The sequence below is a fragment of the Mustela putorius genome, unplaced genomic scaffold, assembly GCF_011764305.1.
Source record: "Mustela putorius furo isolate JIRA1106 unplaced genomic scaffold, ASM1176430v1.1 tig00000253_pilon_pilon_pilon, whole genome shotgun sequence".
Taxonomy (NCBI): domain Eukaryota; kingdom Metazoa; phylum Chordata; class Mammalia; order Carnivora; family Mustelidae; genus Mustela; species Mustela putorius.
The window spans coordinates 4,315,220-4,331,317 of NW_025421329.1; the positions used below are offsets into that span (position 1 = coordinate 4,315,220).

At 40.8% G+C, this 16,098-nt stretch overlaps 2 protein-coding genes across 2 annotated transcripts in view; one reads left to right on the forward strand and one right to left on the reverse strand.

Moving 5' to 3' along the window:
- The first annotated feature begins 974 nt into the window (after positions 1-974).
- DSTN (destrin, actin depolymerizing factor) overlaps positions 975-16,098 on the forward strand; it is a 36,496-nt gene continuing 21,372 nt past the window's right edge. Inside the window, exon 1 of the mRNA XM_004754192.3 lies at positions 975-1,375. Within this exon, the coding sequence (XP_004754249.1) occupies positions 1,373-1,375 (3 nt within the window). The 5' untranslated portion in view covers positions 975-1,372. The remainder of the gene's footprint in view (positions 1,376-16,098) is intronic.
- On the reverse strand, positions 14,895-15,209 carry LOC106005966 (putative 60S ribosomal protein L39-like 5). The gene has a single exon (XM_045078432.1). It carries the CDS (start codon positions 15,048-15,050, stop codon positions 14,895-14,897), a length of 156 nt encoding a protein of 51 aa, XP_044934367.1. The 5' UTR covers positions 15,051-15,209.

The window sequence follows — 16,098 nt, forward strand, 5'->3', positions numbered from 1 at the left end:
AAAGGCTTAGAATTGCCACAACTTACTTCTTTTCTAGAAAAGAATAGCAAAAAAAAAAAAAAAAAAAAAAAAGACAAGAGTAATGAGAAATAAGTTTCTATGTTGAGTGGGCAGAACATAAGCCACACACAAAAACAAAAAACCGCCTTATCCCAAAGACTTACAGTTGGAGAATTAAAATAATTTTGGTAGAGGCCGTGATGTTCTCGGTAGCCTAAATTAAGTAAAACTTTAAGTAATTATCCCAGTTGTAAATTCTTTCTGTACCCTTTACTGCCCACAAAAACGCCTTCAGGAGAAAAACACTGGGATTCCTTTTAGCCCTCTCAAAACTGTGTTTCTGATGTAACCGCCCATTTAAAAAACCCAACCCCAAATTAAAAGCCCCCAAAACGGACCGGCGGGGCTGGCGCCATCGTCCCAGGAAAACTTTACCGTTTCCCAGCCACACCCCTGTGGACCGCCGGGCCTCCTTCCCCGGGCCGTTCCCAAAGATAAATAAATCACTCCTTGTTTTTTCCAGACCTGAAATTAGCAGTGACTCACAGAGCACTCCGAATGGCCACGGGCGCCTCGGTTAGAAGGAAAAATGTGCAGATTTTTCCCTCACGCGAGGGCCCGACGTGGCCGGCTGGGCCAATCAGGGGAGGATGGCGGGAATCGCACCAAAGTAGGTAAAAAATGCGGGATGTGTTCTCCCGGCCGCGGCCCGAGCCTGGGCTCCCCGACGTCTGCCCTCCGGTCTCTTGCTCCCGGGAAGCCGCCCACCCTGGTTCCCCACTCCCCACCCCCCACCCCCAGGCCTCCACCCCCGCCGCGTCCTCCCCACCCCCCGCTTCCTCCTCCTCCTGCCTCCTCCCAGGCCCCGCCCCCAGCGCGGCGCACACCTGGCCAGGTGGCTACTTCCATGTTAGGGCTGCCGCAGCGCTGTGGGCGGGGCGCCACGTGGCCCCGCCCACCAGCCGGGAATTAGGATCCCTAGCTCTGCCTGATCCTTTGCCGGATCAGGTGCCAGCCCGAGCTTTGTCTCCTCGTCCCTAGTAGATAAGGGAGGACCCACCCTCCCAGGCCGGAGCAGGTGAAAGGAGGGCCCAGTTCCCTTGTCTTCGGAACGCGAAGCAGAACCCTCCGTTTGCTCTTTGGGCAGGGCGCTGTCTGGCCGGCCGGTTGCGTAGCAACGGCAGGCAGCGCGTGACGTGCGCAGTCGCGTTTGGGTCCGAGGCGCGCGTCCGTGCACCCGCCCCCTGGTAGGCTCGCGGCTCGCGTCGCCTGCTCGCTGGGTCTCTCGGTCCCTCTGCTGTGAGAAGGACGCTCTGCAGAGTCGGCGCCGGCAAGCTCCCCCTCCCGCGTCCCTGCGACCGCCGCGGAGAAGATGGTGAGTGGGAGGGAGCCCGAGGCGTGGGCTGGCGCGGCCCGGGCTGCGGGGCGCCGGGGCGCGGTGGGGGTCGGGGCTGAGGGGCGGCAGGCGCGCCCCCGCCCGGGGGATGGGGGAACGAAGGCCCAGCTGCAGCCCCCAGGCAGGGAAAGATCTCTGGGCTTCCACTGCTCGCGGACCCGCTGGGACCCCGGCTCCTTGGGCGGCTCCTGGCTGCTGCCTCGCTCGCAGCTTCTGCGAGGCCGCGGGCGGGAGCATGGTCCCCGCGGTTCCACCGGCCCAGGCCTGGGGACGACCTGCCGGGGCCGAGCACCGCCACACCCTCGGTGCAGTTGACTGGGAGTCCGCCATCCCGGGGTGAGGGGCCTCGGAATCCCGCGCGGGCCTTGTTGGCGCAGCTTTCCCCAAAGCCGGGCGTCGAGGCGGTCAGTGACTCGTGCGAGTTTCGGCCCGTGAGGTCGGTCCATCTCATTAAGGAAAATAAGGCCTTATTTGAACAACCCTAGAGGGCGGAATGATCACCACGAGCCTTACCCTGGTCTGATTAAGAACAGGGTGGCCTCGCAGCCGCTTTGTTTGTCGTATCTGGCAATCAGCTTCCAGCAGCACTCTTGTGCTTGTCAAGCTTGGCAGTGGCTCTTTTAACCCTTCCCTACCCGATCTCTCCAGGTATGGTTAGAAATTTTGTTTACCTGTGAACAGTTTGGCTCTGCCAGAACTTAGCGTGCGAGGAGTGGGCATGAAGCTGGGATGCTAATAAAAGCGAATGAAAAACTTTTTAAAAGCCCATTGAATTATCCTAGTCATTAAAAGTAAATATGTTTACTATATTTAGGTGATGGGCACTTGGCTTAATTTGCATAGTTTCCCCTCTAAACTGTCTCTAATTTGCCTTAAAATAGTATTCTTAACTGGACGATCAAGTAGAACATTTTGTCATTTTCTTTAGCCTGCACTCGCTGTTACCATTTTTGGTCAATGATTTGCAGCAGGCAAAGGCTTACCAGACTTTGCTAGAAATATTACACTGTTATTGCATCTGTCTGCCTGGAAGCAGTTGATACCAGTTTACTGGCATACAAAATGTTTTCTCCGAATGACAGTTTTGGTTTTCTTAAGGTAATGCAAGGGAAAAAAAAGAGATTGACCAGTTAGTAGTTTCTTGATGACTAAAGAGATGCGGTAGGAATTTAATAGTGTTCAGTTTTCCATTCTTCTTTGGTTTAATTCTGTAAACTACAAGGAGGAGCAGCATCTTAAGACTTCTATAAATCTCTGTAAGACTTAAATCTAAGGGTTTGAGTTCTCATAAAATTAAGACCATCTACTCTGATGAATGCTTTGAAGTGGGCTGGAGCCTGCTTTATGTTCTTTTAATTTGACATTTTTTTATTTTGAGTTTCTGTAATACACACTTTGTCTTTGAAAACAGGTCCAAGCATTTTAACTTTGGCTAAATCCTTAAATTTTAGTTAAAGCTTAACTTCCTTTATTTCTATGCATTCAAATAAAATGAAGCGTCTGTTTTATTTACTGGTTCTTGAGGGAGGAGAACTAAAAATCAGCAAAGATAAGTGGATTCCAGATGTATTTTGACCTGTTGGCCTTAGGGAGGTTAGGAAGACCTTAGAAGCTCTTGTTGTTTGAATGCTTGCAAATAGAGTTCAGAATATAAACTGATCATTTGGAAAGATTACTCCTCTATTTAGCCTTGTAGGCACAGACCATCTCCTTTCAGTGTCAGCTGTTACATAGTATTATGAAGATTGAAAGTTTTTATTATACCAGATTTTAGCACTTTACCTCTAAATTTGAAACTGGGGTTCCAAGTTTCTAAAGTTTTTGTTTGTTTGCTAAGGTTAAATTTTAGGGGTGGCTCTGTTGGTTAAGTATCCAAATCTTGATTTTGGCTCAAGTGGTGATCTCACGGCTGTGAGATCCAGCCCCAAGTCGGGCTGGGCGAGAGCTTGCTTAAGATTCTCTCTCTCCCCCTCCCTACCTTTCCTTCCCTCTCTCTGCCACTCGCCCCCGCCCCCCAACTTGCATTCTTTATTTCTAAGGAAAAAAAAAAAAAGATTTTTAGCTACTGTTGGGTTGGTTCTGCATTAACAAAATCACTTCCTGGTACTCAGCAAGCCTTCTGGAAGCACTTGGGAATAAAAGCAATTTGAAACCAACTCGAAAGATCACCTTTGGGCACTTTAAGATGAGATTTCATGTTTTCAAACTCTCACTTTACAGTGGAGGAAAAAAAAAAAGCCTGTCCTGCACATCTACCCACTCCAAACAAAACTTTTGTTCTGTGTGTATATAGGAAGATTATTTAGTCTACCATTAAGTTCCTAGGGTTATCTGCTCAGTACTTCTTTCGTTGGGTATGGATCGAGATTCTACACGTAGACTTTGCCTATTGCTTCTTGTAACCAATCATGTATGACATTTACAGCATATTATATGGCTCTATGGGAGTAGGAGTGTAGTCTTGCCCCTGAAATAATAAAAGTCTACGAGATAATTCAGCCTTGCCCTAGTCAGCTGTGCTGTAACAAGCACAGCTAATTGGCCCAGAATGAATTACAAATTTTATCACTTGGTGATTAGGAAAAACACGTTTACTTACAGCAGCCTAATGGAATAGGTTGGGCATGTGTTCGTTCATGTGCTTACTTATTTAATGTGAAAAAACAGACTGCAAAGAATTGATTGACTTGTGATCTTTTTGACTACACATTGTTTTAATAATTTACAAATTAATTTTGAAACTTTTTTTTTTTTAAAGATTTTATTTATTTGTCAGAGAGAGAGAGGGAAAGAGAGCGAGCACAGGCAGACAGAATGGCAGGCAGAGGGAGAAGCAGGCTCCCTGCTGAGCAAGGAGCCCTATGTGGGACTCGATCCCAGGATGCTGGGATCATGACCTGAGCCGAAGGCAGCTGCTTAACCAACTGAGCCACCCAGGCGTCCCTAATTTTTGAAACATTTTAAGCAGAAAGGTACACAGAATAACAGGTCCCTTTGTATGAAAAAAGAAAATAACTTTTTTCCGTATTTCAGGTTTCTATGTTACTGTTACAGCTAAATCTGCATCTTCTTCCTCATCCCATTCTCTTTCCCCAGAGATAAGCACTCCTGGGTCAAAGACATAATGTACTGGCCAATTAAGGAGATGATTTTTTTTCAGGCTATTGCAATTGGGAGAACATTAATTAATAAGGAACGTCTCAGAAAAAAGGTAAAGGACCTGGGGGCAGGTAAAACCGGGAGTCTTGAGGAACTGCAGGGACAGGTCTTATCACAATAAACAAGGGCAGGATCTTTTTGTTACCAGTTTCCCAAAACTCAGAATGATGGGGGTGGATTTCTTAACCATTACCTGCTTCCTAGGAACACAAAGCTCAGGTGATTAACATAGTCAGCTGAAGTTAATATATTTCATTCTCATTGATATTTCCATACTTTTAGCTATGTATGTATGCATCTGTAGTAATATATATTGTTTTGATGTGTTTTTCAATTTCATATAAATGCTGTGCTTTATGTATCATTTTTTTTTTAAGATTTTATTTATTTATTTGATAGAGATCACAAGTAGGTAGAAAGGCAGGCAGAGAGAGAGGAAGGGAAGCAGGCTCCCTGCTGAGCAGAGAGCCCAATGCGGGACTCTATCCCAGGACCCCGAGATCATGACCTGAGCCGAAGGCAGCGGCCCAACCCACTGAGCCACCCAGGCGCCCCTTTATGTATCTTTTTGAAACTTAAAAAAAATTAACCTTGGCGAGTTTTTTGGGGGAGGGGGATGAATTTTGGTTTTAGCGGTTGCTGTGACTCTTTATTATTAACTGCTGAGTAGTTTGTATGACTCTGCAATTTTATCTACTTCCCTGTTGATGAACATTTCCCCGGTTTTTCATGCTTTAATATTTTTTTTGTCTACTCAGTTTTGCAGTATATGGTTTCTGTGTTTTATGTTATGTTACTACGTATGTAGCACTAGTGAATGTGTTCATGCTATAGACCTAGAAGTGGAAGCCTGGATTGGAGGGTGCAAGTATGTATTTTTTACTCTCCTATAGGCGATTCTAGTTTGCGTCTCATCAGCTACATTTATCAGCCTGTTTCTCCATCTCTTTTTACCACTTGGTATTATGAGTCTTGAAACCTTTGCCAATCTGATGGGTGTGAAATGGCTTCTTATTCTTTTAATTTGCATTTCTCTGATTAGTAGTAAAGTATCTTTTTATGTTTATTGCGGCCAGTGTGTTTACATGGTTGTTCATCTGGTGAACCTGACATTAGGTAAATACTCATCACATCTTTATCTAGGCTTATTTGTGGATTCCTAAAGTAAATCCATCGTTAAAAGAAAATCTATAAAAACGTGATTGTCAGTGTCAGGAGTGCATAGAGGGCTGATATCCTTCTCTGGAATCTACATTTCTTTGCATAGCTCTCAAGCTGCTAACTAACAGAGGTTAAATTCCCTTAATTTTAATTTTAGCCACTTGCCATGGTCAGGTCCTGGTGGTGGTAGAATGCAGTGATCCAGGATAGAGTTCCATCTTTGCTAGCGGCCATGGAGATTAACATCCTCTGCTTTATTCTTCTTTTTCTTGGATAATTAATCCAGCCAAATATTAAAAACAAACGAGCCCTGGGGATATATGGGAAATCTCTGTGCTTTCTGCTCAGTTTTGGTGTGAGCTTAAGATGTCCCTAAAAAAAGAAAGTATTAAAAAAGCAAAACAAGGGGCACCTGGGTGGCTCTGTGGGTTAAAGCCTCTGCCTTCCGATCTGGTTGTGATCCCAGGGGTCTGGGATTGATTGAGCCCTGTGTTGGGCTCTCTGCTTGGTGGGGAGCCGCCGCCCCCCCCCCCCCCCCGCCTGCCTCTCTGCTTACTTGGATCTGTCAAATAAATAAATAAAATCTTAAAAAAAAAAACAAATAATTACGACTATTCACCAATAGAATTGGTTTGAATTAAGCTGGTGTTTAACTTACTATCTAGGAAGACTCCAGACATTTTCATTTTTATGTTAATGTAACTTTATTTCAGTAATATCTAAGATCTTTCAGATGAACACAGTATTTGAAATTAGAAAAGTCTTGAAAGTGGAAAAACTGGATTTAATACTATCTTCAGAGCAAAGCTCTGGTCTGTCAATAATTAGGCCTAATCTCTTTATTGTATTGTTTGCAATTTGCATACCAAAACCACAGATCCTAATAAAGAAAATGGAAGATTGTTATTTAAGTATTTTGAGATTCCTTCTCTTATAGCATTTTGTCTCTACATTGTCCATGAAAGACACACACAAAGATTTATACCTAACACGAGAAATATTTTAATCACAGGCTTTTGTCTTTCCCTGCCTCTTTACCTTGACGTTGGAAGTGATTTTTCACTTGGAATTGTATTGATGTTTATTTTTCTTGATATTTTACTTTGGGAGAATTATAGCAAAAAAAAAAACATTCATTTTAGTAATACCTTTTTTTTTTAAGATTTTATTTATTTATTTGAGAGAGAGACAGGGAGAGAGAGCATGAGTGAGGAGAAGGGCAGAGAGAGAAGCAGACTCCCTGTGGAGCTGGGAGCCCGATGCGGGACTCGATCCCGGGACTCCGAGATCATGACCTAAGCTGAAGGCAGTTGTCCAACCAACTGAGCCACCCAGGGGTCCCATCATTTTAGTAATACTTTGACAAACTAGTTACTTAATTCATTTTGGAGTCTTCTGTGTAAGGATCCCCCACAGAGTTAAGTAGTTTTTAATCTGGAGTGATTCTTAACTCTTTAAGTTTTCTAGTAGCTTGACGTTGTAATGCTTATGTGTTTACCCAATTCCGGTGATTTGCTTTGTACGTTAAAGTTAAAATTGATCCGCATCAGGCTCCTTGCTTGTTGGGAAGCCTGCTCCTCTCTCTGCCTCTGCCTGCCACTCTGCCTGCTTGTGTGCGCTCGCTCTCTCTCTGACAAATAAATAAATCTTTAAAAGAAAAAAAGATAAAATTGAAGAATCAGTTTTTTTGTGTAGAACTTTAAAAAACAAATAATTTAAAAATGTGATTAAAATTCAGCCTTTTTTTTTTTTTTAAGATTTTACTTATTTGACAGAGATCACAAGTAGGCCGAAGGGCAGGCAGAGAGAGAGGAGGAAGCAGGCTCCCTGCCGAGTAGAGAGCCCTATGTGGGGCTCGATCCCAGAACCCTGGGATCATGACCTGAGCTGAAGGCAGAGGCTTTATTTATTTATTTATTTATTTTTTTATGAAGGCAGAGGCTTTAACCCACTGAGCCACCCAGGTGCCCCTTGGCCTTTAAAAAAAAAAAAAAACATGAGAGAGGAGTGTCAAAGAACTCTGCTCTGCTTCTGTTGCAGCAGTGTATAGGATGAGCCCTTCAAAGACAAACTTCATTGCCTGCTATAGGAGTAAGCCTACATTATAACTGATTTGTCATTGTATTCTTTCGGATTACAAAAGACTCTGTACTCTTTTCAACATTTTTGTATCACTTTATAGGTTTTTACTCCTATTTGCCTTGTCACAGAAAAGAAAGATGAATTTCCTACCCCTATTCCTGTATTAGCTTGTTTCCAGAAAAAAAAAAAATCATCAACCTGTATTTTAAAATGGTTTCATGTGAAACATTTTTTAAAATTTTACTTTATTTTTTCAGTGTTCCAAGATTCATTGTTTATGCACCACACCTAGTGCTCCATGCAGTAAGTGCCCTCCTTAATACCCACCACCAGGCCCTTCCAGTTCCCACCCCCTTCCCCTCCAAAACCCTGCGTTTGTTTCTCAGAGTCCACAGTTGGTGTGATACATTTTTGATGGTGGTGGAATTTTCATGTAATGATAGAGCTAAAACTAAAGCTCAGGCAAATACAGGTAAGACTCCTTCAGTTTGCTAGGAAACCATCTGTTACGTCAATTTTTGAAGCTCTGGAGCTCTGAGGAATTCTCATATCACTGAAAACTTGTTTCAAGAATGTTGTAGGTAGGGGCACCTGGGTGACTAGCTCAGTCAGTTGGGCGGCTGCCTTGGGCTCAGGTCATGATCCCAGGGTCCTGGGATCAAGCCCCACATGGGACTCCCTGCTCAGCGGGAAGCCAGCTTCTCCCACTCTCCCTGCTTGTGTTCTTTCTCTTTTTGTCTCTGTCAAATGAATAAATAAAATCTTAAAAAAAAAAAAAGTGTTGTAGGTAATCTTTAGGCCAGTACTGTCGAATAGTAATAAAATGCAAGTTACATGTGTACTTTTAAATCTTCTATTAGATCCTCTAAAAAAGTACAAAAACAAGGTGAAATTTATACAGCCCAGTATATCATATCCACATTTAATCAGTATAAAAATTAGATACTTCACATTATTTTCACAATATATATAAATTATTTGAAATCCAGTATGTATAGTTATAGCACATCTCAATTCAGATGCTCAATTTTCATTGGAAATATTTGATACGTATTTAGATAAACATTTTAGAGTTGAAAAAGATTCACATAACCTGAGTTGCTCAAAGGATACTTAACAAATTTTCCAGTAATGGAATTGATAATCAATTTAAAATTTAAGTTAATTAAAATATAATTTAAACGTGCAGTTTCTTAATCACACTGGCCACATTTAATCGACTTACTAAACCACATGTGGTAAGTGGCCAGCCTCAGACTTTGTGGATTAGTTTATTTAATTTGTAAAGGGGAGTTAATATGGGTGCCAGCACTGTGTTAATCCTCTGCATTTCTGCACATAGCTAAGAAGGAGTACTGAGATAGCACGTGAATTCCTTTTATAGCACTTATTGAGATGTTTTGTAGAACTAGATTGTTGATCTCCTTAAAATAGGGTTTGTGTATCTCAATAGCAAAATGCCACTCATGGTAGACCCACAACTGATGTTCCCAAAAGATCATGAATGAGTGATTGAGAGGGCATTTGTAATTATGACAGGTTCCCATGGATTTGGATTTCCTTAATTTTTATACTTTCTTTTTCCACATATATTTTTTAATATAATGGAAATTGAGTTTTAAGTGGTAAACTAATTGAATAGTACCTCCCCTTTGTATACTGCATTATAATTTGATTTGAGTCTTAACAATGAAAATTCTTTAGGGTAAGATAAGTAGTATTAGAGGAGTACCTTTGAAATAATTCTGGCATACAGGAAACCCCTCAATAAATACCAGTTCCCTTTCTTCTCTTAAAAATGAAATTGAGGGATGCCTGGGTGGCTCAGTTGGTTAGGCAGCTGCCTTCGGCTCAGGTCATGATCCCACCGTCCTGGGATCGAGTCCCGCACGGGGCTCCTTGCTCAGCGGGGAGCCTGCTTCTCCCTCTGCCTCTGCCTGCCATTCTGTCTGCCTGTGCTCGCTCGCTCTCCCTCTTTCTCTCTGACAAATAAATAAAATCTTAAAAAAAAAAAGTATGAAATTGAATGGAGGTACCTGGGTGGCTCAGTTGGTAAAGCGTCCCACTCTTGATTTCGGCTTAGGTCATGATGGTCAGGGGTCATCAGATCAAGCCCGGAGTTGGGCCCCGTGCTGGACTTCGACCCTGCTTTAGATTCTCTCCCTCTTCTCCTCCCCAGCTAAAAAATGAAACTGAATGGTATTTGATGTTCACTGAGGTATCCTCTACCATAGAAAAGCACTTGAAAGCCTAACAAATGAAAGAACAAGAAGTCATGCCTTAGAGAACTTACAAGTATTATCTGTCTGACATTGTGTTAAACTTTCTCTCAGTCAATCCTTACAGCAGCCAAATGAGGTAGGTATGTATTGTTGCCATTTCTGTTAATATACTGAGAAGTAGTTAAGAGCATGGGCTCAGAATGGGGCTGCCTAGGGTTTTGAGTCTTGGCTCTAGCTACTAACTACATGGCCCTAGGTAAGGTACTGATTATTCTATGCCTCAATTTCATCATTCCTCCAAATGGGTGTACCTACCATCATGACAGTTTGGATGATGAGTATAAGTAGTTTAAAGACAATGCCTGGTATATAGTAAAGTGCTTATCAGTGTTGTATGAAATGACATTAAACAACTTTAGATCTGAATTAAACAGTCTTTTTTCTTTGTATTCTGACACATGCTTCAGCAATTGTAGATAAAATTAAAAGAGTGGAAGGATTGTATTAGAACACATTTCCAGTTGTTTTATTATTTCTTTAAACTAATTTTATTTGGATTATATATGATCATTTTCTTTTTATGATCAGCTTTTAAATTTTATTTTTCAGGTGACTTTTTAAAAATCGAAGTATAGTTGACATGCAGTATTACATTAGTTTCAGGTGTATAATGTAATGATTTGACAATTATATATGTTAGGAAGTGTTCACTCTTAAGTGACTACCATCTTTCATCATACAAAGTTATTGACTGTATTCCCTATGCTATACTTTACAAACTGCCTTACTTTATAACCGGAAGTTTGTGCTTCTTAATCACCTTCACCTATTGTACCCAACTCTGTCCCCCTCCCGTCTGACAGTCACCAGTTTGTTTTCTGTATTTATGAGTCAGTTTCTGGTTTTCATTTTTTTTTTTTTTTTTGGATTCCACATGTAAGTGAAATCATATGGTATTTGTTTTTTTCCTGTCTGACTTAACTTCACTTAGTATAGTACTCTATAGGACTAACCTTGTCAGGAATGACACGATTTCATTCTTTTGTATGGTGGAATAATATTTCATTGTGTGTGTGTGTGTGTGTGTGTGCATGTACCATATCTTTTTTATCCATTTATCTATTAGTGGCTACTTAGATTGTTTGTGTATCTTGGCTATTGTAAATAATGTTGCACTAAACATAGAGGTGCATGTTTCTTTTGAATTAGTACTTTTGTTTTCTTCTGGTAAATCCCAGAAATGGAGTTACTGGGTTTTATCTTTACTTTCTTGAGGGACCTCTATACTGTTTTCCATAGTGGCTACACCAGTTTGCATTCCCACCAATAGTATACAAGGGTTCCTTTTTCTCAACATCCTTGCCAGCATTTGTTATTCCTTGTTTTTTTTGCGGGGTGGGGTGGGGGTGGGATGCAGCCATTCTGACTAGTGTGAGGTGGTGATATCTCAGGTGATTTAATTCTTAATGTACCTTGTAAAGTATCTTGTCTTCTGCTCTTAGTATTGTTCCTGAAGAAATTAATGTAGAATCAAATAGTTTTTCATTGCCTGCCAGGTTTAGAATAGCAACCATTTATTCCATAAATAATTGAGGAAATTATTATATGCCAAGAACTTACCTAGATCCAAGATAATTTAGTATTAAAAAAGTCCTTTCCTTGTGGAAATTAATCCTGATGTGTGGGGGGGAGAGAGAGTAAAAAAAAAAAAAATGGCAAGATCATGTCAGAATTGTTAAGAGGTGTGAAGAAAATAATGTAATCAATAGGGAGTACTAGAAGAGTTGGCTCCTTTTAGCCAGATTGTTAGGAAGGGTCTCTTAGGAGGTGACATTTGAGCTGAGACTTGCATGACAAGAAATAGCCACGTGTGGAGCATTTCATGCAGAAGGGAACTCTGTTAAGTAAAAAACCTTGAGAAGAGAATGAACTTGACATGCCAGGGACAAAAAAAGGTTTGTGTACCTGGAATTCAGTAAAAGGGGGATAGAAAAATAGGAAATGGGTCACAGGCAAGAGCTGGAACAGGAAGAACCTATAGGCCAAGGTGAGGAATTTGAATTTTATTTTGATTGTTCTAAGAAGCTAATGGGTGTGTGGTGGGAGGGTATGAAGGTGTTAATAGTGGAATGAGATATGATTTATTCCTGTGGATATGTGCAAGTGGGGAAAAGAACTGATGGAGACCATTGCTGTTACTTACCCAGTTGATGGTGATAGCTTGGATTAGGATTGTTAGTAGTGGGATAATGAGAAGTGATTAGATTGAATATGTATTTTGGAGGTAGAGCTGATGGGATTTGCTGATAATTTGGGTGTGTGGTATAAGAGAAAGGCATCAAGGATAACTTACTCTTAAGATTCAGACCTGAGCTGTTAGGTAGCTGGTGGTGTCATTGTGCTGGGGACTATAAAAGGAGTGAAAATAAAATAGTTTGGCAAAAATTGAGGTTCTTAGGACTTTGAGGAATAACAAATCATCTAGATGTATTACACATTTTTAAAATACCTTAATTTCTTATCTGATTATAGTAATAATGTATGTAGATTGTAAAACACTAAGAAAAATTTAGTTATAATGGCAGTTCCAATGGAAGTACCTAACATTCAGTGCTTTCTTTTCCAGATCATGTTAAATATATGCTCATTCTTTTAGTAAATAATTGTTTGGTGACTTTTAGGAACCAGGTACTATGGTAGGCTTTGGAGATTCAACAGTATACAAGACAAAGTCCCTGTCCCTATGAAGTACACATTCTAATGGGGGAGACAGGTAAGAAGTAAACAAATGAGTAAGATAATTGCAGATTGTAATAAGTACTGTAATGGAAGTAAGCGAGACAGTGAATATCCAGAGACTACCAATATAGATTTTTCTCACGTAGTTGAGTTCATCTGTAACTGTTTTATATCCTTTACTTCTCATATTCCAATGTGACAGGGGTGCCAAGCTAATTCAGTTGCAAAATTGTGTATTTAACAGTGATGCTAGTACAACTGGATATCCACATGTAAAAGAACGGATTTGGGTTTCTGCTTCACACTGTATACAGAATTTAATTCACAATGGCTCCTAGACCTCAGTGTAAGAGCTAAAGCTGTATAACTCCTAAAAGAAAACATAGGCATAAATCTTGGTGAGTTTAAGTTAGGCAGATGTTTTGGAGGAGGACTTTGGACAGTTTTCTTGGCATTTGTAGGCAAAAGCATGAGTGACAAAAGAAAAATACCATTTGGACTCTTACTAGAATTAGACTTTTTTTTTTTTTTTTAAAGATTTTATTTATTAATTTGTCAGAGAGAGAGAGAGCAAGATCGAGCACAGGCAGAGTGGCAGGCAGAGTCAGAGGGAGAAGCAGGCTCCCTGCGGAGCAAGGAGCCCGATGTGGGACTCGATCCCAGGACGCTGGGATCATGACCTGAGCCGAAGGCAGCTGCTTAACCAACTGAGCCACCCAGGCATCCCTAGAATTAGACTTTTTTGCATCAAAGAACACCATCAAGAAAATGAGAAGACAACCAGTGGAATGGGAGAAAATATTTGCAAATCATGTCTGACAAGGAATTTGTATCCAGAATATATCAAGGACTGTCTCAACTCAGTAAAATGGCAATCCGGTCACAGACAAAGGCTTTGAATAGACATTTCCATAGGAAGATACACAAATAGTCGATAAACACATGAAAGCATGTTCAAAATCTTTAGCCATTAGGGAAATGCAAATCAAAATCATAATGAGGTACTACTGTATATCCACTGGGATGGCTATAATAAAAAAGACAACAGTAATAAATGTTGGTAAGGCTGTGGAAAAGTAGGACTCCGTATGTGTTGCTGGCGGGAAAGTAAAATGGTGTAGCCATTTGTGGAAATTATTTTGGCAGTTCTTAAGCAGTTAAACTTGGGAATTGCCATTGACCCAGCACTTTGACTCCTAGTTACATACCAAGTAAAAGGACAATCTACATTAAAATCTGTACATGAATATACATAATAGCATACGCATAGTAGCCCCAAAGTGGAAACCACCCAGATTTCCATCAGCTGATGATTGGATAGAAAAAATAACAGAATATCCATATAATAGAATATTATTTGGTAATAAAAAGAAATGAAGTACTGAATTTAACTACAGCATGGATGAATCTTGAAAATATGTTGAGTAAAAGAAACCAGTCAAAAAAATGACTACATATTATAGAATCCCATTTATATGCTATATCTGGGATAGGTAGATCTCAAGAGACAGGAAGTAAATTAGTGGTTATCGGTTTGAGGTGAGTGAAAGCAAAAAGAGGAGTGACAGTACAGAGTTTCTTTTTGGGGTATTCAGAATTTTCTAAGATTAGATTATGATGGATGTACAACTTTGTGAATATACTAAAATCTACTGAACTTCTACTTTTAAGTGGGTAAAATTTTATGGCATAGTAAATATAACTTCAAAATAAAACTTAAATTTTTAATGGTATCATGCATGTACAGTAATGGTATTAAACTCATCCCCCTTTTAAATTTAAATCCATGACTGTAAACTAATGCCCTCCCCCCCAAAAAACAAAAGGTCTCACACATGTATTACTGAACCAGTCTACTGGGGTGGAAGCATAGTAAAGGAGAAAAATCATTTCCCTGATAATACGTGCCGTTGTTGGGCACCTGGGTGGCATCTGCCTTTGGCTCCAGTCAGGGTCCAAGGGTCCTGGGATAGAGTCTGCTCATGCTCACTCACTCTCCCTCACATTCTGTCTCAAATAAATAAAATCTTAAAAAAAAAGTCTACTCTTCAGATAGTAGTGATGTTTACAGAATGATAGGATATGAGCACATGCCTTTCATGCTGCATAAATATGTGTGCCTTCTGCGCAGTCTCTTACAGACCCTGTTTGGTTCTTCTCTGGTGCTGCCTCTTGGAATTGTACCTGACTTTATTGCCAGTTTTCATCTGAATCCACTGGGGAATGGGACGATTCTGCTTTTGTTTCTTGGCGGGGAATTGCTTGATCTTGAAAGTCTTGTGAGAAAACATTGCATGGAATGGTCAACCACACATACCAGTATGGTGAAAAAAAGGAAAGAGAATGCACTGTCATTTTTGTGCATAAATCTTTGCCTGCATTTGCAGTATTCTTCAAAAGAATACTCTGCCTAGTTGTGATCTCTGTCTGTCAAGTAAATAAATAAAATCTTAAAAAAAAAAAAAAGACAAACTAAGAAGTGTTGGTGAGGATGTGGAGGAAAAGGAACCCTTGTGCACTGTTGGTGGGTATGTAAATTGGTGCAGCTATTATTGAACACAATATGGAGGTTGCTCAAAAAATTAAAAATAAAACTATCATATGATCAGTAACTCCACTTCTGGGTATTTGTCCAGAGGAAACAAAAACACCCAAAAAGATAAATGTGCATCATGTTCACTGTAGCATTATTTCCAGTGGCCAGGGCATGGAAACAACCCAAATGTCTATGGATGGGTGATGGATAAGAAAATGTGGCGTGTATGTGTGCCATAAGAAAATTTTCTCCTCTCTAACAGTATGGATGGACCTTGAGGGCATTATGCTGGGCAAAATAAGACAAAGACAAATACTGGATGGTCTCACTTATATGTAGAACCTAAAACAAAGCACCCCTTGCCCTTAACTCATAGATATAGAGAACAGGCTGTGTGCTCTCTCTGTATGCTTCTGGCCACAGCAGTGGTATTGTCATGGATTCTGGGGATGGGGTCACCCACCCTGTGCCCATCTATGAAGACTGCCCTGCCCCACACCGTCCTGCATCTGGACCTGGCTAGTTGGGACTGGACGGACTACCTCATGAAGATCCTCATGGAGTAGTACAGAGAACAGATTTGTTGTTGCCAGAGATGGTCAGAATGGTTGAATGTGGTCTGAAGATAACAAACTTTCAATTATAAAATTAAGAAATCATGGCATGTAATATATATCCTGGTAGATATGATTAATAATGCTGTTATATATTTGAAAGTTGCTAAGAGAGTAAATCTCTTAAAATAAAAAATAAACTAAAAAATAAAAAGTTCTCATAAGGAAAAAACTAACTGGTGATGGATG